The sequence below is a fragment of the Sinocyclocheilus grahami genome, unplaced genomic scaffold (assembly GCF_001515645.1).
Source record: "Sinocyclocheilus grahami isolate Dianchi unplaced genomic scaffold, SAMN03320097.WGS_v1.1 scaffold2078.1, whole genome shotgun sequence".
NCBI classification, from domain to species: Eukaryota; Metazoa; Chordata; class Actinopteri; order Cypriniformes; family Cyprinidae; genus Sinocyclocheilus; species Sinocyclocheilus grahami.
Genome location: NW_015507257.1, coordinates 51,727 through 76,375, shown reverse-complemented (window position 1 = coordinate 76,375; position 24,649 = coordinate 51,727). Strand labels below are relative to the sequence as shown.

Genomic DNA, 24,649 nt, shown 5'->3' with positions numbered 1-24,649 from the left:
CCTCCAGTAAAGCATGGAGGTGGTAATGTCCTGTTATGGGGTGTTTCTCCGCAGCAGGGACTGGAGCACTTGTCAGGATAGAAGGAAAAATGGATGGGTCAAAATACCATAAAATTCTTTTGAGGAAAATCTGTTTCCCTCTTCCAGAAAGTTGTCAATGTGAAGAAGGTTTACAATAACTCAAAGCACACAGCTAAACTGAGCACACCGTGTTTGAAGGAGAAGGTGAATGTCCTTGCACGGCCAAGCCAGAGCCCAGACTTAAACCCCACTGAAAATCTGTGGAATGACTTGAAGACTGCAGTCCACAAACACTCACCATCACATTGAACTGAACTTGAGCAGTTCTGAAAAGAAGAGTGAGCAAATATTGCAAAGTCTAGATGTGCTAAGTTAGTAGAGACAACATATCCCAACAGACTAAAGGCTGTAATTAAAGCAAAAGGTGGTTCAACAAAATACTGACACAAAGGAGTGATCTTTTTTCCAACTCCGTGATTCAGTTTTTTCTCTCTCTCCGACATGTTGGTGTTATATCTTTCACTTGGATGTTATAAATTGTAAATCCAACTGCATAAAAGAAAATGTGGCCAGCTTCATTTCAGGCTGCAAAGCAACAAAATGGGATTCTTTTCTATACCAGGTGGTAAAAATTTGGGACTTATTAAACATGTCATTCCTACCTCATATGGTAAAAAACATGTTTTAGCTCTTTTGATTAATATGGACCATAAGGTATTATTAACATAGTATGTCAAAGCAGAAACTATCCTACTTTGGGCTTTGTTTGCAAGAGAACATTAACTTTAAACTGGCTTTACTCATTCAAGTTAATACCATTTAAATAATTCAGAATAAATCAGTGTCCTCTTCGAAATTAATGTTTAAAAATGTCACTGCTTGTGTTTAAGAATATGACCTTCATTAAAATACAGCTTAAGCAGCACAGAATTGAACAAGAAAGCAGAGAAGTTAGACTTACTCTGTATTTGGTGAAAACAAACTGCCAGTTTAATAACCATACAATAAAACCTGTAAATACCGATGAATTATACTAAAAAAAAAAAAAATGATTGTAACAAAAAAAAAAAACAGGAGGATGAAAAACACACAAACAGCTAAAGTGGAACAAAGGGCGTTATCAGGAAGGACGATTAGAGTTCACAACCCCCGATCCCAAATACACTCACTCTCACATTCAAACACACACACACATTCAAACACACACACAGTTACTCTCTGTTAGCAGCACACACAATCTTACAGTCACTCAGACACGCATAAAGGACAGGGTTTGATAATCAGTACATGTTAAATTCACAAACAAAATGACTGGACCTGCTATAATGTCAGCATGTCACCCTGTGAGCCACCCCCACCCCCCTCCCAGCCATGGGGGCTTCGCCGAGCGTCTTCCTGTGGGTGGTGATCATCACTCAGAAGGTACAGGGGAGCGAGACGGGAACTGGATGGAGGGGGGTGGGTGCTGTAGGGTGGAATGAGGTGGGAGGGTTGGTGGAAGCCATTTGTGTATTTAAGGTGGATGTGTGTAGGTGTTTGGAAATCAGTGCTGCTCCCCTAGTTCTCATTGTCGCCTGCTTCGTCACCCTGGTTTTCTGACGTCCAAAGCTGCATGTATGAGAATTAATATATTATATGAGTCAATTAAGCACTTAAACAGAAATATAACTGGTGCAGAATGTATAATGGAGGACTTACAGTGAGGTTGTCCCTTAGAAGCTGCATGATCAAGGTGCTGTCTTTGTAGGAGTCCTCATTTAAAGTGTCAAGCTCAGCAATGGCTTCATCAAAAGCCTGTAACAGAGGCACTGGTTTCTCATTTGGGCTGAGCATGAAATACACTGGTGCTTGTATTTGATTTGGCTCAAACAATGTTCATTGTAGTCAAATACATAAAATACAAATTCATATGATGAAGCGTAAGAGGCTGTTCACATAGGACACATTCTAGTTTTTTTTTGTAACACACACTAGATGGATATCTTTGGCGACTGTACTCTCTCACTACTTGGCAAGTTAAAAACAGTTCAACTGCTATAATGGGTCTCTGTCCAAATTGTATAAAATGCAAGAACTCGTCCTGTGTGAACGGCCCCTTATGCTGTTAGCATTTAAAGATACCAACCGTCTTAGCGAGGTGACAGGCATTCTCAGGAGAGTTGAGGATCTCGTAGTAAAAAACGGAAAAGTTGAGGGCAAGACCCAACCGTATAGGGTGTGTGGGTTGCATTTCTTTCTTACTTATCTCAAAAGCATCTTGGTAAGCCTTCTGAGAGTTCTCAACAGTGGCTGAAAGAACAAAAAGTTGATATTGTGTTGATTACATAAAAAAAAGCCAAATATATAATTTAATATACAGCCAAATATATAATTTAATATACTTATGTCACAGATCGTCGGACAGATAGATAATAGTGATGCAGTGAAATTAACGATTTACAGAAACCAAAAAGAAAGTTCTTATTTAATCAAAAACCAAAACTGAATATGAAGTTCCTTGAATTCACTTTGGGTAACTGAACTCATTATGCAGTTAAGGGTGTAAAGTTCTTCAGCAACAAGCCACTTCTCAATGTTTCAGCCGAACAAATTTTACATAGTGCTACTCTAGAATCATTTTTGGTCACACTGAAGTGTATCCAAACTGCTGACGTCTTCACCTGTTGTAGCTTTTCCACAGCATGTTAATGAAATAGATGCTAAAACAGTCAAAACGCAACTTTGAAGAAGTGCTAATTAAACTTCACTGTGATCTATAATTTCAGTTCTCTAAAAGTATTACGCCGGAAACTTTTTTTTTCTGTTTTGGCCAAATATTTTTAGTTTCCAAAATGTTGGTTTATCACTCATAGATGGATAGACAGATAGATAGATAGATAGATAGATAGATAGATAGATAGATAAATAAATAAATGACAGACAAACAGAGAGACGGATAGATAGAACAATATAATAATAGACAGAAAGAACAACAGACAGACAGATAGAACGACAGACAGAGATAGAACAGTGTTTCACACAGACCTACACTCTATTTGTGACGGCACGTCCCCCAATGGAGGGTGGGGAAATGTTTTTTTGTTTTGTATTATAATACAAAGAAAAATTGCTCCAATGCAAATATTTTCAATTGCGAAGAACTTTATTTATATAATTAAACATCTCCCCCACACAGCAACTCTACTTTTTATAGCACTTTTAACATTCTTTGTTTGAACATGCCATTTTACAGGCTTTCTGAAAAAATATTCTTGGAAAATATTTTTCAATATTCATCTAGATTGAAGTAGCAGACACGGAGCATCATTGTTAAAGTACTTAACATTACTGTTAGGGCTGGACCAGAATATTCAATCATTTTTTTTTCTCAAACACCTGGCATCCCAGGAGTGAGGACAAGACAAAGGCAGTGTGATTGTGATTTGAAACTGGCCTATCACAACACATCAAGTTTGAAAAATCAGTTCTGTAAGTAGTATGCCTATAGTATATTGTTGGTGTAAAAAAACGAGCTGCTTTTATCCACCATGTTAATCAGTAATTTTACACATGATAAAAACGGGCACTTAATTTGCTTGGAAAATACTTGCGAATATGGCAGTCATAAAAAAAAAATGTACAGTAGCCCAGCCTGATAATAATTTGTCTATAGGTACATCCCCAGGTATCGCAGCCATCAACATGCTCAACCACACCCAAAACTTCACAGCAGATCCTACAATCTGTCTAGCCAGCCTAACGTTACCTTGTTCTATTTAGCCTATTAAAGTTTGTTTTATTCTATATAAGGGAATTCATTTAATCTGTTTGTTAATTAAAATGTGTGATGCTGTTATTGAAAGAATGCTACCGTGTTCTTTATTTATTACAGTCCGTAGAACTTTATTTTTCGTTCTTCTTTTATTTAAATAGCCTACCCTTTAAGGTGTCAGTAATTACTGTGCTGCTAATTTCTGATTTGGGAGTGATTTGTTTGTTAGAAAAATGTTAGGCTACCTTATTAAAAGTATTGCTCTTAACCGACCTGTGTGTTTTGTATCACTAGTGCAGTATCTGTTCTTGGATCATATAAGCCCTGCCCGTGTGAGGCGCACCGCTTCTGGCTCACGCTGTTCTGTAGTTCATTAAAAGTTTATTAATTCTGAACGTGTTTGGTCCATATTGCACCAAAATGCGACACTGCACTCCCTTGGGTCCGCAGCAACACACCCACCACGCGTGAAGTCGAATGGATGAACGGTTCTCGACATAATAAAAATGCAAACAGACAGATACACAGAGATTCCTGCTCCTTTATTAGAGAGAAGAATATGTTCAGCCCCCTCCCTCCGAAGCTTTGAATATTCGATGTTGGTAACTACCGAAGCTTCGAAGCTCAAAAAATGGTATTCAGTTAGCCCATTTTAGGGTATCTGCAGGGTTTTTAAAATCAAATGTAAGGCTCTTAACAACCTTTTTAAAGACGTGCACAAATAAAATAAAATGTATCATTAAACCGTAATATAACGGGAAAAAAAAAAACATATATGGGTTTTTACAAAAACAAATTTTTGTGTGTGTTTGCTGCTTAAAAATATGGGTCGATTTGTGCACTGGTCTTAACAAAAACAGCAGACGGGCTGATTGAAAATGCTAATTCATTCTCTGCCAGTAGGTGGCGCTAATGGAAACGGCAGAATTATAGCGATTTTCCCCAGTAACGGCAAAGTAGAACTGCACTTATAAACGCCACTTTATCAGGCATTATAAGTAGGTAAGATAAAATGAAAATGCCATCAATAATTTACTGAACACAGTCGGTTCCCTTCAGAGATACATTCATATAAACACGCTGCATTTTGACTTGTACAGCGCTCATATTTATTCAATGAAATCATAGCCTTTTGAAATTTAATCCAGCCATATCACGATTCCTGCATGAGTTTTGGACAAATTTGTGCAACTCTATTTGTGGCAGTCAATGTTGATATTGTGGCAGGCCGCCACAAATAAATCAATGTATGGAAAACACTGAAACGACAGACGATAGAATGATAGATAAATAGATACAATGCACTTACTGGTCTTGGATTCTCCAGACGCGACCTCAGATAAGTATCTGAAGTAATCGCCTTTCATTTTCAGGTAAAACACCTTGCTCTCTGCCTGAGAAGCATTGGGAATGAGGAACTTCTCCAAAAGACCCTGTCAAGACAGGTAGGGACCATCAGGATTTTTGGTCAAACATAGTGAAATATGGAACAACATTTGACTATTCCACTTTTAATACTGAAATTAAGCGTTCTTTGAAAACTGAACACTAAATATTTTGTATTTAACTTCAAGTGATGTCATCATTATAAAAGGTTCAGAGGATGAAGAGAAAGAAGTGCAGATACCAGCACATCATTGCAGATGTCCTGCAGCTCCGTCTCGATCTTTTCACGATACTCGCGTGCCATCTGTTGCTTCTTCTCGTTCCCCTCGGTCTTCTGCTCGATGCTGGAGATCACACGCCAGGAGGAGCGACGGGCGCCCACCACGTTCTTGAAAGCCACAGAGAGCAGGTTGCGCTCTTCATTGGAGAGCTCCACGCCGCCCTCGGTAACAGCCTTCATAGCGGCTGCCATGTCATCATAGCGCTCGGCCTGCTCGGCAAGCTTGGCTTTCTGCACCAGGTCACTCTTGTCCATTTTTAGACTGAGAATCAGATACGAGTAGTTATGAGCACAATAATTCACAGAAAACCACTAAATTTTACATTTTGAAAGCACAAGACAGAAACATGTAACACACTATTAATATTAATGGTCAAAAATTGATGATCAGCAGAGGTTAAAGGGCTGCATTGACAATAGGAATTACTGTGTTTTTAATCATTTTGATAAACTGACATCAATTCTTCAATCCCAAGATCAGTATTTTAGTCTATTCCGTTTTCATTTGATGTGCAAAACTTCTCTAAATGATATTTGTAGCGTGCCTCCCATCCAATAATTTTAATAAGCTTGTGTTGTTACTTTAGATATGAAACGGTCTCAGCTTTCAAATTTTGTAAATTTAAGCATGAAAATATTGAACATCAGAAAGTGTTGAAAGAAACAGTACAACTTACTGAAACGTATCATGTCTCATGTAATCGCTCAATCTGTGTTTCAACCACGGAAAGACATCAATAAAGCGGCTTGCAAGCAATGTCATGTAAAGTTACATTTACACCTCAGAAAAGTCATTCAATGTCCATAAAATCCATAGTTAGCTAGAAAAAGGCACTCTAGATATTCATTATATATTTATTTAACCTGTTAGTGATGTCTTATTTAATGTATGTTTGAATAAATCTGTCATGTAAACAAGTTATGACAGCCATGTTTAGCCTACACATATATACATATATATATATATATATATATATATAAAACAAAAAACCTGAGAACCATGAAAAAAAAAGTTTGTCATTACACTGGTTGGAGCATAAGAAACAAATGTAGAAAAAACATTTTTGAAAAAAAGATACTTTATTCTATATCCTTTGTAGAGTACGCCAGGACTAAGTTATTTAAAAAAAAAAACTTAAATAGACATGAAAAGTCATGAATAGCAAAAACAACGATTTATTTTTTTCATTGACCAAACAGTTTTCAGGTTTCAAACTATTTTGAACCAAACTTTGTACAAAGGCGATTCTAAACTATGTTATGAAAGATATAACAGAATGCGTTGTTATACTACTGTACTTTATGGAATATGTGCGTAAGATGTCCTTTAATTGGTATTCCCATTCTATACAATGTCTCGATACACTGCATCTAATTTGCATATTAATGTGTTCTTGGGGCAAACCATAATGAAAAAAGAAGTGTAATAATGCGAGTAATAGCTTGGCAACATTTTCATAAGATTATCTCATATTTCATAGGAACATTGATCTATAATTTCTTTCCCTATTGACCCCAAATTGCCTGATTAACATTATGTTTGCCCTGGTGTCCTCTACAGAAGACATGCATGAAAATGATGCCCTGTTTCATAACAATAAGTCATATTCCGACATCTTTTTCTGAGCTGTTTTTTTTTTTTTTACGACAAACAATTTGAAAATGTAGTCAGAATTAAATAATTACAAAACATTATATTTCCCTAAGAGTGCTAAATTTGATCATACTGTCAGTATCGGTCATTTTTAAAGACCAAGGAGAGGGATTGTTTGTGATCAAACCTCCAAACATTTGATATCTATTTGATATAAAACTGTGGCATGTAGAGTCTCGAGTGAATGCAATGTCCTCTACAGCGGACAAAGGACTAGTTCTGATTATGAGGTCTAAAAACAAATAGCAATTGATCTGAATAGTTTGCACACTTTAATATCAATGTACCAACTGGGAGGGTCCCCTGTATACTGTACCTATATATCCAAATGATTCGAAATGGGATCGAATAACGTGACTCGAAAGCTTGTGAATAGGAAACCATTAATAAAATGTGACAACTAACAGGTTTACGATCGCATTGAGAAGAAAGTGATGAGAAAGTGTCTGAAACTTAATGCACGACCAACAGAAAACATTACGGCATCATGTTTAACAGCAACACTCACTGGTCACATTCACACTGGACAAGGCCTGCCTAGAGAGAATTTAGGGTGAGCACAGCGACTAAACACTAGTAGATGAAAACATGTTTTACTAGAACAAATCGAGCACTCAGGCCACGGCTAAAATAACCGGCTTTCATAATGTGTCCTTTTCTAAGTCGTGAAGTTCAGCAAACCGCTCCGCTGATGTGAGCTAGCGCGCTAACCACACACCCTTTCACTGAAACGACGACATTCTCCGACAATATGTAATGAGTCTCAACCTTCTAAACAATACTGCTAACGTTATACTATTATCTAACACTAAATGCTGGCAGGGGGCTCGGATATTTCATTGTATCGACTCAGGGCGTCTGACAGCCCGAGGCCTGAAGCGCTTAGCAAGCTGCTAACCCCCTCCGCTGGCCGCGAGAACGAACACAAGGCCGTTCCAGCAATGAAAGCATGTCAGGTGAGACACATGGAGAGCCATAGACTGAATAAGGGAAATACACTCACGTTATAAACGGCGTTTGCTCTGACTTTAATCGTTAAAAAGACACAAATTGGGTCCCCGTCCTCCGCGTCGCTCTTCGGTTGCTCTGGGCTAAACCTCTTCCGCTTACAGAGACACTTCCGCTTCCTGCGAACTGTCTGAAAGTTTCTCTCTTATGTAACCTATAGTTAGTTGATACCATGAATAACCCGTTTAGAAAATACCGACTGACTCATTAAAACCATAACTGGTTAAGCACATTTGTAGTACACAGAGGGGAGGTGAAAAAGTACAATGGTTCATATTAACATTTGTGTTCTTTTGAACTTGATTATCATTATGTTTATTTGCAAATGCCACTGCCTGCAGGTATAAGTGACACATTTCCTGCAGAAATACAGGATAGGCCAAAAGTTGTCAGCGGTTGGGGCTGAGAGACCAGCTAAAATCAGGAACCACATTTATGAGAGTGAGGTAAGGTGTGGCAGCTTTGCTTTAGGTAAGGAGAAAGCAGACAGTAGAGTAATACGCCTAATGCTATTTCAAGACAGCTTCGACATAAGGAAGGCCACAGAAGTACTGTCTAAAAATAAATACTAGCAATCATTTTTAATAGAAAAACAAAAGTTTACAGAATTAGATATTACTCATTAGACAGAAGAAGCTACACCAGCCTCACTAAGAGGAAGATCTTTTGAATGATCAAAGGTTTGGGGTCAATAATACATATTTTTTAGATGTTTTTAAAAGAACAAAGAACTTGTACGCTCATCAAGGCTCAAAATTTTATTTTCTATTTTAATGTCATTTATTCTTCTGATGCAAGGCAAATGTTCAGCAGCATTACCCCAGTCTTCAATGTCATATGATCTATCAGAAATCACTCTAATATGCTGATTTGCTGCTCAGGATAGATTAATTATTATTATCAATGCTTAATATTTTTGTGGAAACTGCGATTTTTTTTTTCAGGATTCTTTGATAAACAGGAAGTTTAAAAGAACAACATTTATTTGAAATCGAAATCGTTTGTAACATTATACATTTCTTTACGGTCACTTTTTATTTATTTAATGTGCCCCTGCTGCTAATAAAAATCCTAGACCCAAACATTTGCATGCATCGATAAGCAAGAAACAAGTGCACAAAACTGAAAACTTTCATCATTTTTATTTTTAAAAAAAATTTCTAATTTCAAACATGCCAACAAAAATCGTTCATTTCCATCTAAGCACTGCAAACATGCCCAAACCTCTGCTGCTCAACGCTCTACTGAAGAAAACAGCGCAATCTGTATTTGTCTGAGGAATTACATACGAACAGTGATCTTGTATTCTAGAGTTCAGAAGAGATTTAAAGTCACACTTCTGCTGGACGTCTGGATCACCAAACACTCGCTTGGATCCAATCTGAACATTGTGAAATGACTGTCCCATAAAAACATATTTTGAGATTCAGTTTTATTTTGATAAAACAAAGTCCGATATAAAAGGCTGTGGTTCATTTTCCAAAAGCATAGAAGATGTTTGCCTATTTCTGGTTTCCATCCAGTAATATTACCTTTTTTTCTAAAAAACAAATACTGCTCAGAGTAAATATTCACCAAATAGGCAGAAATATGCTATGGTTATCAGATATGCTAAATGCACAAAAAATATAATATTTCTGGAGGAAGGGGGTAAAGTAAGACAAGCAAATCAGAGGCAGCCTGTTTGCAAGCCTTCTAGCTTCAGAGTCAGATTTATTAATAGAGATTACACTCAAAACCCTCCAGAGTTCACTCCAAGCCTTGGGTCACTGCGCTTCAGAGGAGAGCAGCGAGGACTGTCGTCAGCCAGAGGGGCAGAGCATCAGCCTGGGAAAGAGGCCAGAACAGGGAGCTTGAATTAGTTGGCTTTGGCTCGAAGCTGGGCTCTTTTGCCGGTGACAGCCTGGAAGCCGGTCTTGATGCTGGCTACAGAGCAACGTGAGTGACAGGTTTCACACTGCAGGAAGTAGAGACGCGTGTCCTTCTGCAGAATTGTATCCGGTGAGCGGCAGGTGTGACAAGTCACATATTCCTCTGTGAAATGCAAAGAGAAAATGCCTTGTCAAAAATTTGTATTATAAACAGTAAATGCTGAGTTTTTCACCAGTAAACCAAAAAAAGTGAAACTAAACACTACCACATGTACTACATTAGAAAAGAGGTCACTACTTTTTTTTTTTTTTACATGAAACTAGGGCTGCACAATTATTAGTGCAATAATCAAGATTACAAATGCACAAATCACATGGGAAGACGTACGTGTCGTGACTCATTCGCAAATGAGGGCAAGATGATACATTATAATATTTGACTTACTTATATATCTTCTCAAGACGTTCTCTATTTGTTTCTGTTGAAAGCGTCCCTTGATTACAAGCTGGTTATTTCCATCTATGGATCCACTAGAAGCAGGAAGACATTGCTTGTGTTACAGAAGAAATCACCTTTTCACATTTGACAGAATTCTGGAAATGCAATTAAAAGCTCACCATGTTCCTAACTCAGCTAATAGGAATGCCAAAAGATGTTTGGGCTGTCGATGCAACCTGAAAAATTAACATGCAAGAGTTTATTAGACAAAATTATACCAATAAACTAGAATCACTGGTTTGGTTACATTCACATATGGGTCACTGACAAGAAAAAGTGTCCATGTTAAAGATAAGGAAAAACGTATGTATGTATTCATTTATTTTTTCCCCCACACTTATGTGTGATTGTATACACTTTAATCTTTATTTTCTAGAAGGTTTTAAACATATTCTTCAAATGCAAAAAGTATTTTTTTCAAATATCATGAATTATATTTATATAGTAATTTATGCATATTCAATATATTTTTGTTTTTATTATTACATAAAAATATGCTTAAATTAATAATAAATACAAATTACAAACTGAACTAACCATGTCTTGTTGTAAAAAGCCATTAAATATTTTAAGAGACTTCTCTATCTATCTTGACACACATAATGAGGGTCTTTTATTGTTTTTATTTCTTTTTTGCATTTTGTTACACTTGATTGTTTTAGCAGACATATGTTAGGCAGATGGTAATTTTATTACTTTAATAAGGATTTACTTTATTATTTTAGGACAGTTCTGTCACTCTGTTATTGTTTGTTTGCATCATCATTGTATGTATGACTTTTTAGCATTTCAATGCTTTAATGTATTTTTGAATAAATTGGTAGGACCAAAAACAAAAGCCTTGTGGTTGACCCATGTATCATCTAGAGCCTGACCAATATGGGTTCTTTGGGGCCGATACCGATATTAGGGAGTAACAACAACAACAACAAAAAGGCAGATATCGATATATCTGCCGATATTCTTTGTGTATATTATAGTACAGTACCAGTCAAAAGTTTGGACACTTTCCCATTCGTGTGTCCAAACATTTGACTGGTACTATATATAGAATACAGTATATACATAAACATTTTTTGCAATGATCACTCAAATGTGGTGATCAAACACTTATAATGACGTGACAAAGATATGTAATGATGGAGGCAGGGCATTTAACAATTTAACAATAAACTTTATTATCCAAAATGAGTCTGACATCAGTGCACTGAACCGTAAAGTTGAAGTTTATTCAACTTTAATTCAATTAAATTCCATTCATTGAAGTTTATTTCAGTTTTGAACATTCATTCACTGATTTGTGCTACTGTCCTCACACACAAACGAAACTTACTAGAGAAGTGTGAAATAATATACCTCTGTAAATAAATATAAATTCACGTCTCGCGCACTTTAATGCCCTTTGAATGTAACGTGTATGTTCCCTTGGAACTGGAATCATGGTGGAATTCCATGGAAGTCCACTTCGCAGGGCACTTACGGTCGAATAAGCCAAAGCTTGAATGCTGCTGCCTGAACAACAGACCTCCTTACTGAAATTAAAGTGTTGGCTGGAGTAACTATCTTGCGAACGCGCCGGCGGATCTCCACCAAATTCGGGGGATCCCTTCAGCTCGAGGAGCCCTCTCGAACGCCACCCTCCATGCGTCGGTAGCCCCCCGGGATCGCTTGATCGGTAGGCGCCGGACCGCGAATTTAAAATGGTCTCATTCGAAAGAGGGCCTCGAGACGTACACTCGATTTGCGTTCGAGAGGCCCGAATTTGGTGCGGATTCGCCGCGCCTTTACGGAGATATGGCCGTTCAAAGTTTCAATGGTTTTCCATAGACTTAAGCTTTAAAGCGTTTCATCCAGGTCGCCAGTAGCAAACAATGGAGCATGCTCTGCTGGACAAACTAAGTAATTACACCATTTCAAGCATTTTATCTGCGTTATATGTTCTGTAAAAAAAAAAAATCATATCGGTGGCATATTCGCCGATATATACTCATATCGCAGATAATATCGGCTAAACGATATATCGGTCGGGCTCTAGTATCATCTGTTGTATTATTTTTAAGAAAATACAGCAGACATGGATACTAAATGTTTATACTCACAGTTTGCAGATGTCAGTGAAGTTGACAAAAGAAGTTTTCTTGGTCCCAACTCGGACCACCTGAGGAGGCTTCATCACAAACTTCCTCTTCTCCCCTGCCACCATATCAGGGTTCTTCTCCCTCATGATGTTAAACACCCGGCTCAACAACTGTAAAGAACGCAGACATGTAAACAATGACACTCTAAGTGAAAGGAAAACTATGTCACAAGCATGGGGTAGAAGTATATCAGATGTGTGAGGAATAAGAAGGATTACTCATCATACCTCATCGTAGGTGTAATCCCTCTCTGAACCGGCCCATGCTGGGCCCGACTGTGAACTGAATGTGATGCCATCTGTGCTTTTATCATCCTCGACAACTGTAGTAAAATATAGGTGAAGAATTCACACAATCAAATATTTAATCATTGCCGATAAAATATTTTTCATGAACTCTATAGTTTCTGGTATTAGAAAATTCATAATTTAAAACAGTGCAATTGTAGTGCATTAAAAACCCTTAAAAATAAAAAGAAATTAAATGATTCTTTTCATAAAATTATAAATTTGATTACGTAACGCAGACTTAATTTTATTGCAGACATATGGAACAGAACATGTAGAAGAGTGGCTGTTTCTTGCAAAAACACAAGATGTAACTGAGCTGCATAATTAGAAAAAAAAACTTCTTAAAGACAGTTTTGAGACTGATGTGAATTTAGAGTCAAATTCCTTGTAGATGGCAGCTCTTGATAACTGAAAGCTTGTTATACACACTTTTTCCTTTAACTTCTACCTTTTATTATTCTACAAATAAATACAATTATGCAGCACACTAATTACATTAAGTGTGTCTTCATACCATCATCCTTTTCCACAGTGTCACTTTCCTCAACGAATTCCACTTTTTTTTGTTTCTTTTTTTTAGCTGGAAGCATCAGATCCAAATCATCTTCCTCCATTTCCTGCTGCTCTCCATCAATTTTCAGCTCCTGGTCACCAATAAAATGAAGAGTCAACAGCCTTTAGAAGAATTACCCAATACAAGAATATAAGCTCAATGGATGTCACATTAGGAATCATTAAACCAGACAGCTATAAAAAAAAAAAATGCAATACCAGAAAATGTAATTGACCCACTTTATATTAGGTGACTATGTACTTATGTCAAAAAAGATCATTGTCAGGTTCTTAATGTTGCATTGCAAAACACTTCTGATGTGGGACACGATAAAAGTTAGAGACAGGTTTGGCAGTATGGTTAGGTTTCCGTGTGGGTTAAGAGGTAGGTGTAGATCACAGTGTAATTATAAATGAACTACAGAAACTAATTACAGATGTAATTGCATACAGGTATTTTTAAAATAAGTATAATGTAAAAACATGTATCTACACGGTAAGTGCATTGTTTCATGATTAATATAAATGTTAGTACGCAGTAGTTAAAGTTATTAGTAGTTAAAAAATATAAAGTGGGTGCAATTTCTTTAAATAATAATATTAAAGGGTTAGTTCACCCAAAAATGGTGTATATGACTTTCTTCTTTCAGACAAATCCAGTCGGAGTTATATTAAAAATGGTCTTTGATCTTTCAAGCTGTTTAATGCCACTCAGCGGGTGTTGCATGCATCAGTCCAAAAGCAGTTAAATAAAATGCGCCCATCCATAAATTTTTTTTTTTTAAAGTGCCTCACATGGCTCCGGGAGGTGAACAAATGCCTCCTGTGGCGAATCGATGCTTTTTTTGTAAGAAAAATATCCATATTCAAAACGTAATAATCACTTTAATCTAGCTTGCGCTCAACAGTTGTACACGGAAGCAGTTCCGGGAGGATGACGTATGAGGTCAGCTTTGCACATGTCTCGTGAAAACCAACGTTTGTTTACAGGAGCAAAGGAAGCAAAGTTTCCTTACTTTAGCAAAGGAAAACCAGTCTCCTCCTGGCTTATATCGAAATCCTCCGACATTCTTCTTTACAAATCCTCATTTTGTGCTCCTAATTAATGACCATTGTTTTGTTTGATCTCTCCGCTGCGCTTCCGCGTTCGTCACTTCTGAGCGGTGCATGCGCAACGCTAAACTCATACGTCACTCCCCCAGAACTGCTTCCAGTGTACAACAGTGAGCGCATCTTCAGGCTCCAGTTCTCGCTCCTCTCCTGCTTCCGGCTCAGGTTCTTTCTGTTCAGTCTGCTGAGCCTCCTCTGCATCTCCATCCTCGTCGAGCATGAAGGGCTTCTTCTTCTTCTTCTTCTTCTTTGTTGTGGTGGGGTCGAATAAAATCTGAGGACACATAACGCACCAGGTCCATTTTGCTCAAACATGCCTCAATGTGCTGAAGGATACAACACGGAGCTCAACTCTTTTTACTAACACTGAGTGTTATTTATTAGTTTTTTCATCCTATACAAGCAGAAATAAGTCATGTAAAACACAGAGTTGTGAACGCAGCCTACAGCACGCTATAGGCGGCACTGAAACGGCTCTCACAATCTAAGCCAAAAGTCACAACATGACCGAGTGTATTCGCTCAACTGTGAATAATAAGAAAACATACAAACAGAGCACCCCAATACCTCGTCTTCTGACATGATGACTGGATCAAAGATCGCTGTTTCTCGTCCTGCTCGATATCGTCGACACGGTTAACACTGCTGCTCTCATCCAGAGTCTTGCATCAGCTCCGCGCGCAAGAATGAGTGCATCTTAATGACGACATCATCGCGCGACTTTGCATGACAGTGGAGCTGCTGTGATTAAAAGAAGCGATTACGAGATTTATGTTCCGATTTGATTTATAGTAATAATTATTAGTTGTTTTGCGTCTTCCAGACATGCATGTAGAACACCACGATTCCAATCACGAATTGTTAATCAAATGAGCAAGATTTTTTTCAGAAGCAAACAGCCATGTGCTTTATTGAAAATCATTAATCCACCCAAACCCTACCAACATGAATGTAAATTAAAGAACAACAAAAGGGACTTGGCAACGAATACACAGGCAAGAAGAAAAGAGTGAAACGCACAGCTAGATGCAGTACAAACAGCATGCCTCACCTTAAAGACATGCCATTCATTAAGGCACATAACACAGCATTATATGCTTTTGAGTGCAATAACGGGACAGCTTTATATAATTGTTAGAAAACACTCTCTGTCTGTATTGGTTCCAGATGTTTTCACCCTCCTTTTCTTTCCTCTCCCTCTCTGCTCGCCCTCCCTGTACAGCGCAATGTTGTCTCCTTCTGATTACCCCTCCTCCATCTGATATCTCTCTCTTGTATTGTTTTAATATCTCTTACTCATATTCGAGGTACGCATGCGCACATGTATGCATTAGCTTTTCTGAGTTCAAATGTTCAAACGAGGACACGCTAGCTAGGACTCCAAGGTAATGGGGTTCATGCTGAACTATGGAGATAGTTCGCCAAGTTTATTCATAATATGTCCATATTTTCCTGTACATGTGGCCATTTTATATAACATATATTCTTGGCCAAAATCCTGTATGTATGTCATCTATATCCTCATTGGTTAAAGGGTTGAAACTCCCCTCGACATATGCCTATATAATATCTTTGTATCTATGAATAAAGTTGAAGTATTGAGAATACAATTTGATGTGTGTTTTCTTGCTTCCCGGCCGTTATACACTTTAAGGGACTGAGAATTTTCCAGGTGGCAAAGAGAATCTGTAGGGACCTTTGTTAATTACTGACAATAATTTTAACAAGAACTAAGTTGGATACAGCAGAAAGACTAACACCACCAGAGAAAAGGAATCCAAAAGTTTAATGATCTCTCAAATAAAAGACATCTGAATTTTTCTTTGAACATACAAATGTACACATATGCCACATAGGCCTCAACCTGAATAGATACAGCATTTTTGCATCTCAAAAAAGTATATGCTCCCATATGAGGGAAAAAAGTGATATCGTTTATTTCTATAATTACAACCATCTACTGTCAGATAAAACCTCAGCACATCAATGAATCAGGCCTGAAAAGAGCACAATAGCAAAGATCTGTTATTAATTAGTTCATTTTCTGCAACTATTTGGATGCACTGAAAACATATAAATGTGTGTATATATATATATATATATATATACACACACAATGGAGCTAACATCTTTTATTTCAATTTGTTACCAAACCATTATATCACTGTCAACAAACTAAAAAAGTTTATGCCTTTATGGAAGTGCTTGAATAACATTAATCTAACAGAACACATTGAGATAAAAGATCGAAGCAAACAACAGTACCAAATATATTTAATATATATCAGATGAGATGAGAGTGTGTTGACCATATATATGAAAACTGTGTATTGGCAAACATGCTAATCTCCATGACAAAACAAAACAACCAGTTTCTGAATAGTATAGAGGTAAAAAAAACACTTCCATCAAAAGAGGGAAAATTAGAAACACCAATGCATTACCTAAATAACCATAGCCAAACATTTAAGGGTCACTTCATATATTATGTCATCAGATTTTATTGTCCGATTAACCTGCTTCATATCCATTTTCGTTTGTAACTCTTGTTTTTGCCACACTGCAAGAGCAATGGTAAAATTTGTTTTGTAGTGTTAACCCTCTGAAGGTTTTCAGGTTTGCCTGCCCAGGCCAACCACGACGAGCAACGAGAGTCTGTCAGATTGGGTACATTCACATGGCCCATGCCTTGAGTTCTTCCATGTCATCCTCATCCTCCTCTTCTCTCTTTTTTTGGGCTGGAGAAACACAAAGACAAATAGTTATAAAGGTTTCCACAGGGGAAACTTTCTATTAGTGTTAAAGACCATTAAAGTGAGAATCCATTTTTCTTTAACCTACCAATTTTACATTATTATCTCATATGTAAACTCTTGAAAGTAGGTTGTGAGATAACAAAAAAACAAAAACACTATGTTGGTATTATGTGAACAGCATGAAACGAACCAGCAGGTTTCTTGGGTAATGGATTTGAAGGCACACTGGGCAGAGAGACATCCTCGGTGCCACCGATTTCCAGCAGGTTCTTGTCCAGTTCCTCCTGTTCCAACTCCTCCAATTCAGCCAAGAGCTCATCCTAGAAAGGGCAAGAATCATATTGTTCAGTCAACATTTGTAAAAACTGCATTAGAAGAGAATGTTGCAGCAAACAGCAATGTGGGATACATCCAAGTAAGATGCATTTCACACGCTCCAAAAATAGAAATCCAGTTGGGAAAATACTTCTATTTGTACTGTTCTTATTAATGTTGAACTGGAAATCTGATTTCTTAAGAATTCGGTTCATCTTCATTTTACTTTAACATTAGCAACACTTGAGCTACATGAACTCTGCATGTTCGTGTAAGACCTGATGAATCATGTTTTCAACAAGATTTAAGATTCCTAACAAGTTCGGTTGAGGAACTTTGGAGACCATACTGAAAATTTGGGATTTTTGATTTTTGTTCTAAAGTGGATTCAAATTCTTGAATGCTCCTCAGTGTGTATCAAACATCATCCAAGTTCGCTCTCTTTGTCTCGACTCACCTCGTCACATTCTTCTCCAAAACCAACAGGCCTCGAAATGGCATCAGAAATCTCCTGTGCCAACTCCTGCTGCTCGGTGATGTCCTGCATGAGGTCGTCCACTTTGTCTATATCCCTAACACAATCAAAAACATCAAATCGATGTATATTTTTGCACATCACCAACCGTATTCTGCGATACAGATTCAATTTCACTCAGGTATCTTACATATTTTCATGCGCTGTCTTCATGGCCTTGGCTGCAAAGCCCATGTTTTTAAGCACTTCTGTGTTTGTATTAGCATTTTCCAATGCTTCTCGCTGGAACTCAATAGTGGAGAGAGTGCCATCTATCTGAGCCAGCTGCTTCTCATATCGCTTCTTTCTTTTCAGGGCCTGTAAAGCAGCTAGAAAAATGGACAACAGACATGCAAACAATTACTTTACATCTATTATATATATATAAATAAATATATATATAACATTTTACAGAAACTATTGGCAAACTTAGGTAATGATCCAGCTAACAAGTTCGGTTGAGGAACTTTGGAGACCATACTGAAAATTTGGGATTTTTGATTTTTGTTCTAAAGTGGATTCAAATTCTTGAATGCTCCTCAGTGTGTATCAAACATCATCCAAGTTCGCTCTCTTTGTCTCGACTCACCTCGTCACATTCTTCTCCAAAACCAACAGGCCTCGAAATGGCATCAGAAATCTCCTGTGCCAACTCCTGCTGCTCGGTGATGTCCTGCATGAGGTCGTCCACTTTGTCTATATCCCTAACACAATCAAAAACATCAAATCGATGTATATTTTTGCACATCACCAACCGTATTCTGCGATACAGATTCAATTTCACTCAGGTATCTTACATATTTTCATGCGCTGTCTTCATGGCCTTGGCTGCAAAGCCCATGTTTTTAAGCACTTCTGTGTTTGTATTAGCATTTTCCAATGCTTCTCGCTGGAACTCAATAGTGGAGAGAGTGCCATCTATCTGAGCCAGCTGCTTCTCATATCGCTTCTTTCTTTTCAGGGCCTGTAAAGCAGCTAGAAAAATGGACAACAGACATGCAAACAATTACTTTACATCTATTATATATATATATAAATAAATATATATATATATAACATTTGTAAGAAACTATTGGCAAACTTAGGTAATGATCCAGTTAATGAAGATATATATGTATATATATATATATATATATACACACATACATATATATAAAACTATAATTTTAACTATAATTTAACTTTTTCTAAGCTGTCATGAAGTTAACATTCAAGATTAAGAGTCAAGCATACTCAAGTGATTCCCAGCATGTGCGATGTGTAATTATGGTAAACAATGGACTCGATTAAGTCAATGGCTGTTATTTCACAACACACCACATGACACTAATCAGAAGTAACTAAGGGATAGGTAATACAATCCTTTACGAAACCAACTCTTGACTTTTGTTCGAGGATTTTAACTTTCGTATCCATGCTATTCTCCCCGACATAAGTCTTATATGAATGCAGTGACTTGATAGTTTCGATCTTCTCTCAGTTTAAGGCAAGTGTCGCATGGGTGTAGCCCCCCAACCAACATCACAGAAACCGACGACAGGTGGGGCGAGAGAAGGCAGACGCTGTCTTTTAAAAGTTATAAGACAACACATGTGAACCCGGCTCGGGTTTAAATACATAACGTTACCTCGTTTGTTTTTCGTGCCGTTTTTCTTTGCTGTTATTAGTTCCGCATTAATCTTTTGCTCTAAGAACTCTTGTTTCTTGGCTAACATCTCTTCTGTCTCGCGGAGTTTCTGGATCGCTTCTTGTGGGCTTGGGCCTTTGCCTCCTTTCCCCCCACCGCCAAACAGTTTGCCGAATACGGACATATTGTTTTGTATTACGAGAACCTAAAAAAAAAAATCCCTCCGAGTCGGCTTGTCTCTAGACACCACTGATAACAAGCCCAGTCGCTGTTCCGTGTTCAGCTGCTGATTGAGCTACTTCCGCCTTCAGGCCCGCTGACGTCACGCTCCTGCCACCAATCACCGCGCAGCTGCTGAGCAGCACTACAGCTCGAGACCACACTCACGATTTGTCCTTGTTGTTTGATTATTTAGGCTACCCTTTATGAAGTCTAAATCTAGTTCGTGTTTACTTTAGCGCCAAAGAAGATGTTTTAAATCAACTTAGCCTGTTTTAAGGAAACTTTAAAGAACCCCCCCCCCCCCCCCCCCCCCCAACGCAATGTAATTTAATTTGTCTTATAATTTGCTTTACATGTTTTGGTGTTATTTAGCTTTTATTTATTTATTTTATTTTGTATTATTGTTCTTGTGTTTATGATATGCTGCTTTGATTTATTGTTAATGTGTTTAACAATGGAATGCTTGTTATTTGAAGGTTTAATAGAGTAACAAAAAAAATGGCATTAGCTTATTATAATCATTCACTCATATGTATGCATTTTGTTATACTGAAATTACCTATAGACATCTTTTTAAAGGGGTCATATGATGCGAGTTCAAGTTTTCCTTTCTCTTTGGAGTGTTACAAGCTGATTGTGCATAGATAAGATCCCTGAAGTTGCAAAGACTAAAGTCTCAAAACCAAAGAGATATTCTTTATAAAAGTTAAGACTCTGCCACGCCCCCCTAAAACGGCTCGTTCTAACACGCCCCCACATATCTACCTCACTATGTGGAAATATTTGCATAATGCCGCCCAAATGTGCACGCAAAGAAAGAAGGCGTGGTTTCAGTAACCGCAGTTAGTGTTGAAGCAGCATGTCAGGGAGACGCTGTGTGTTTCTAGGCGAAAGCAAAAGCCCTTTATTTGGCCTTCCGGAAGTAGATGCATTTAGGAATCTTTAAGATTACTTACAACAGAACAGCAATGCATTTTATGGACGACCGTTTCGTGAACCTAAGAGAGGAGGTCATTCTGACTTTGCTATGACAATCTGGCGCTTCTGAATCAGCTACTGTTTTGTTATTAGTTTAAGTATTTGCTATTGACTGTTCAATGAGTTTGTGCATCGTATGTGTGTGTGTGTGTGTGTGTGTGTGTGTGTGTGAGAGGTGGTGTTCGGCCAATCACAATGCACTGGGTCAGCTGGCCAATCAGAGCAGACTGCGCTTGTCGGAAGGAGGGACTTTGTAGAAAACGAAGCGTTTGAGAGAGGCGGGGCATAGAGGAACTACAATAATGTACAGTATTTGAAAAATTATGTGTTTTTTGAACATTAAAGCATGTCAACATATTCCGTTACACCAAATACACAAAATAATGATCTTTAAAAAAGTATCATATGACCCCTTTAAAAATTAAAGTCACCATGTTTTGTACATTCTACTTGGGCCTGTGTCTTTTGCAGCTTCTCGTACATAACGTGGTGTAGTCATGAGGTGGTAGTTCACATTTAAAAAAATGTTTCTACAAACAGTTTAATCTGCAGATATGGCCTTGTTTAGGGATCTGACAGACATCTGACTGCTAAGTAGTGATTGTGTTTTTCAGCAATAGTGCGCACCCTTAATTTACAGAGAAAAGACGGTCAGGGACAAATCTGTAGATGGATAAATCTCCATACAAGTTCTTTGTGCATTTTTTCTTTTTTTCTACTTGTTACTTTGTACTTTTTGTTAGAAAATGTTTATTTACTATTTATTCAGGTTTTTGTTAAAGTATCTAATATTTTGATACTTAATTTGCATGATCTAAATTTTCTTAAAAATTAAAAGTTTGTTGTCATTTGGAAGTGTGTAAGGTCAAAAATTATCAAAGACTTCTGCTTTCCTGTCCCAAACCTATCTTCAGTAACAAAAGGGCCATTTGGAATTCCTGAAGGCACAGAGGTGCTGATATCGATCAAGGCCTGTAGGCCAACATGTGTATACACCGGGGGTCTGCTAATTGTCACACCTTTTGCCCAGTGGGTGAAGTTATAATCTGCTGATTGGTCAGTTTGAATGTCTCACATTTGGTTTTTAGTCACATGGTCAAGGAAGGGATAAAAGAGGACTGTAACTGTTGCTCTGTCTCTTTTCTTGGCTGGCTCTCTTCTTGGGTCTCTGCCCTCTCTCCCTCTTTTTCTTCCTCTCTCTATCTCTTTCTCTCAGGTAATATTTTACATGTTGGGTACAATTAACTATGCTTTACCATCCTTCATCTATTTTGTAACCAATTCAAGTGTAACCATAACAAAATATTGTTATTAAACCATTTCAATTATTAATTATGTGCTAACTAGTCTTGATTCAAGGTTCATCTTAAAGTGCTACCTATTGCAATACAATAGTCACACAATAGCAACGCTCTCCCACATATGTAGCTATTCTAACTGCGCTTATTTCCGTCATTGGTATAAGTGACAGTGGGTGGTAACAGACTAGAAATGTACAGTTTTATACCATTGTGCTGATAACGTTTCTTTAGTCATTCGGCAATCCTACAGCCTGAACCACCGTAGGAAAACCATCCTTACAAGTGTGTAGGCCTTCTTGCATTATTATGCTGTTACATTATGATTATATATTCAGTGGCATAAAATGGTCTTTAAAATGACAATAATACCGCTCATCGCAATTATTTCTGGGGCAATATATCGCACAACAAAAAGTTGTTATCGTGACAGGCCTACAAATTGTAAGATTGTTCAGTGCCACTTTGTCTGAGTGATTATGCAGAAGGGATGAGTGCCGTTTTGTGTGGATACAGTGCGAGTTTGTATTTAGAGAACAGAATGTAGAAAAAAAACTTTGTTCCTAATCAGTATTACAAGAGTGACACACTCTCAAGTGTGTGCAAGACTTCATTTTCAGTAACCTACCTATTCTGCCGGTAAAATGTGTACACTCCTTTATTTCATGCTTTCCCCATATTAGCCTACTTTTAGTAGCCTATAATTTTTGTATTTCAATAAATAAGACGAAAGATTAGCCTTTTTCTTGACTTTCTGGAACAAATTTCATAAAATGTTGCATACTTTGCACATTTCATTACAGTACATTGTTCACTGACACTCCACACTCTAAAAAATGCTGGGTTAAATACAACCCAGTGCTGGGTTAAATAGGGACAAACCCAGCAATTGGGTTGTTTTGACCCAGCGGTTGGGTTAAATGTTTAACCCAACCTTCTGGGTAGTAACCCAACCGCTGGGTTTGTCCCTATTTTACCCAGCACTGGGTTGTATTTAACCCAGCATTTTTTTAGAGTGCATTTGCACTTCCTGTGTATTGTATTTCCCACCCTCCATATTGTTATGTGTATATCATGTATTTTGTGTGTTTCGTAAGCTTATATTTATAACTATTTATTTTGTTACCTACTTGGAATACTGTCAATCAATATACTGCTGAAATGATGCATGCATCTTCGACACCTGGCGTCAGCAGTTTACTCAGGATCCATGCAATGATAGCATTGAGAGATTATCAGAAAGCCACAAAAATATCGACATTTAATGTAGCCTACTACGGCACAGTAACCACATCCTTGTTCCCCGTAGTTGATCTATTTTTTATTTATTTATCGTACTTAGCTAGTAATTTAAATGATCGCTGGACAGTGGGCGCTCACAAGAACTATTTTCTTACGCGGAACATCACGGAAAGGCAGTTCTCGCTGATGAGTTTGAATTGATACGCAACGGAGCGCGTTACAATGACAGGTGTTCCTCGGTAATAATTAAACTGACACAAAATCAGTCCCAACGGGGTGGAGCCCGCTTGCAGCTACACTGAAGGAAATGCTTATGTGCTCCACATTACACCAGGTAACTGTAACTAACGTTGTTTCCTCAGAGGGGTTCATGTTTTAATAATAAACTTTTAGCTATTTTTAGTTTTTGCCCATCAGTCACAGTTTCGCAACGATTCACAGATAGGGTCTGTTCAAATATATAAATAACGCATATGCACGTGAAATTGAGCACGGAGCATCAAATCATGTTATGTTCTTTTTCGCGTTTAGTTTGCATAATAAGGTGTTATGGTCCCAATATTTAGCCGTACCATAGAACATTGTCCCTTCACTGTGAGCAGAACACAGCGAGACGCAGCAATTGTTCCGCTCTGAGTTTGGATCATGGCCTAATCCATGTCCCTGGTACTTGCCTCAATACCCACTAATCAGTGGTGACTTTACAATTGCTTTATGCGTGACTGGGGAACAATAAGAAAAGGACTAGTATGGTAAGATGGATAGATGAAGATTGTACAATTCTTCGCTGCAGTCATTGGGTGGAGATCCTTGATGTTATGCTGTACATGATGTGTACTTCACTTTCATGGATGTGGCCAGTGAGACCCCTTATCTGATGTCCATCAGATCCCAGTTTCTGTGCGAACTTTAGCCTGGGTGAAAGATGCCTTTTGTTGAGGTGATGCTGCCAATGACCTTTGTATGCTGTTTCCATCAATGCAACACATCATCAGTTGTGTGAAATGAATTGAATCATCAGTTGAATGAATTTTTAAAAATAATTGAACCAAAAAGTAATTCAAGTGAGCTCGGGGGGGATTCCTGTAGTATTTAATCTACTACAATATTGCACCTACTATTACAATTTTTGGTAAC

The 24,649-nt window shown here is 37.8% G+C and overlaps 3 protein-coding genes and 1 long non-coding RNA gene across 4 annotated transcripts; all 4 read right to left on the bottom strand.

Annotated features, from left to right (window-relative positions):
* Window positions 1–972: 972 nt before the first annotated feature.
* On the bottom strand, window positions 973–8,217 carry LOC107573968 (14-3-3 protein beta/alpha-B). The gene is made up of 6 exons (XM_016260432.1): window positions 8,096–8,217; window positions 5,400–5,700; window positions 5,082–5,205; window positions 2,147–2,310; window positions 1,720–1,815; window positions 973–1,629 (listed from the first exon to the last, which is right to left on the bottom strand). Exons 2-6 carry the CDS (start codon window positions 5,691–5,693, stop codon window positions 1,579–1,581), a joined length of 729 nt encoding a protein of 242 aa, XP_016115918.1. The 5' UTR covers window positions 5,694–5,700; window positions 8,096–8,217; the 3' UTR covers window positions 973–1,578.
* On the bottom strand, window positions 3,931–4,172 carry LOC107573970 (uncharacterized). The gene is made up of 2 exons (XR_001607603.1): window positions 4,130–4,172; window positions 3,931–4,017 (listed from the first exon to the last, which is right to left on the bottom strand). It is a non-coding gene; the product is annotated as an uncharacterized lncRNA (long non-coding RNA).
* Window positions 8,218–9,223: 1,006 nt separating the features above from the next.
* Window positions 9,224–15,319, bottom strand: LOC107573966 (eukaryotic translation initiation factor 2 subunit 2-like). Its single transcript, XM_016260428.1, has 8 exons — window positions 15,128–15,319; window positions 14,656–14,834; window positions 13,413–13,573; window positions 12,836–12,930; window positions 12,570–12,718; window positions 10,590–10,646; window positions 10,417–10,502; window positions 9,224–10,134 (listed from the first exon to the last, which is right to left on the bottom strand). Exons 1-8 carry the CDS (start codon window positions 15,140–15,142, stop codon window positions 9,959–9,961), a joined length of 918 nt encoding a protein of 305 aa, XP_016115914.1. The 5' UTR covers window positions 15,143–15,319; the 3' UTR covers window positions 9,224–9,958.
* A 1,012-nt stretch (window positions 15,320–16,331) lies between these two features.
* On the bottom strand, window positions 16,332–20,079 carry LOC107573971 (charged multivesicular body protein 4c-like). Its single transcript, XM_016260434.1, has 5 exons — window positions 19,773–20,079; window positions 18,943–19,120; window positions 18,735–18,849; window positions 17,507–17,636; window positions 16,332–17,298 (listed from the first exon to the last, which is right to left on the bottom strand). Exons 1-5 carry the CDS (start codon window positions 19,954–19,956, stop codon window positions 17,234–17,236), a joined length of 672 nt encoding a protein of 223 aa, XP_016115920.1. The 5' UTR covers window positions 19,957–20,079; the 3' UTR covers window positions 16,332–17,233.
* Window positions 20,080–24,649: the final 4,570 nt, after the last annotated feature.

What these genes read in the sequence shown, in the direction of transcription:
- LOC107573966 (XM_016260428.1), bottom strand. An exon ending in CACTGTGGAAAAGGATGATG is followed by an intron (nt 12,931 to 13,412) that starts GTATGAAGACAC and finishes ATTTTACTACAG; the next exon opens with TTGTCGAGGATGATAAAAGC. An exon ending in TTCACTGACATCTGCAAACT is followed by an intron (nt 10,647 to 12,569) that starts GTGAGTATAAAC and finishes TTAATTTTTCAG; the next exon opens with GTTGCATCGACAGCCCAAAC.
- LOC107573971 (XM_016260434.1), bottom strand. Translation starts at nt 19,956, where the DNA reads ATGTCCGTATTCGGCAAACTGTTTGGCGGTGGGGGGAAAGGAGGCAAA. An exon ending in CGGCACGAAAAACAAACGAG is followed by an intron (nt 19,121 to 19,772) that starts GTAACGTTATGT and finishes CCATTTTTCTAG; the next exon opens with CTGCTTTACAGGCCCTGAAA. An exon ending in AAGACAGCGCATGAAAATAT is followed by an intron (nt 18,850 to 18,942) that starts GTAAGATACCTG and finishes TGATTGTGTTAG; the next exon opens with GGATATAGACAAAGTGGACG.
- LOC107573968 (XM_016260432.1), bottom strand. Translation starts at nt 5,693, where the DNA reads ATGGACAAGAGTGACCTGGTGCAGAAAGCCAAGCTTGCCGAGCAGGCC. An exon ending in GTCTGGAGAATCCAAGACCA is followed by an intron (nt 2,311 to 5,081) that starts GTAAGTGCATTG and finishes TTGTTCTTTCAG; the next exon opens with CCACTGTTGAGAACTCTCAG. An exon ending in TTCTAAGGGACAACCTCACT is followed by an intron (nt 1,630 to 1,719) that starts GTAAGTCCTCCA and finishes TCATACATGCAG; the next exon opens with CTTTGGACGTCAGAAAACCA.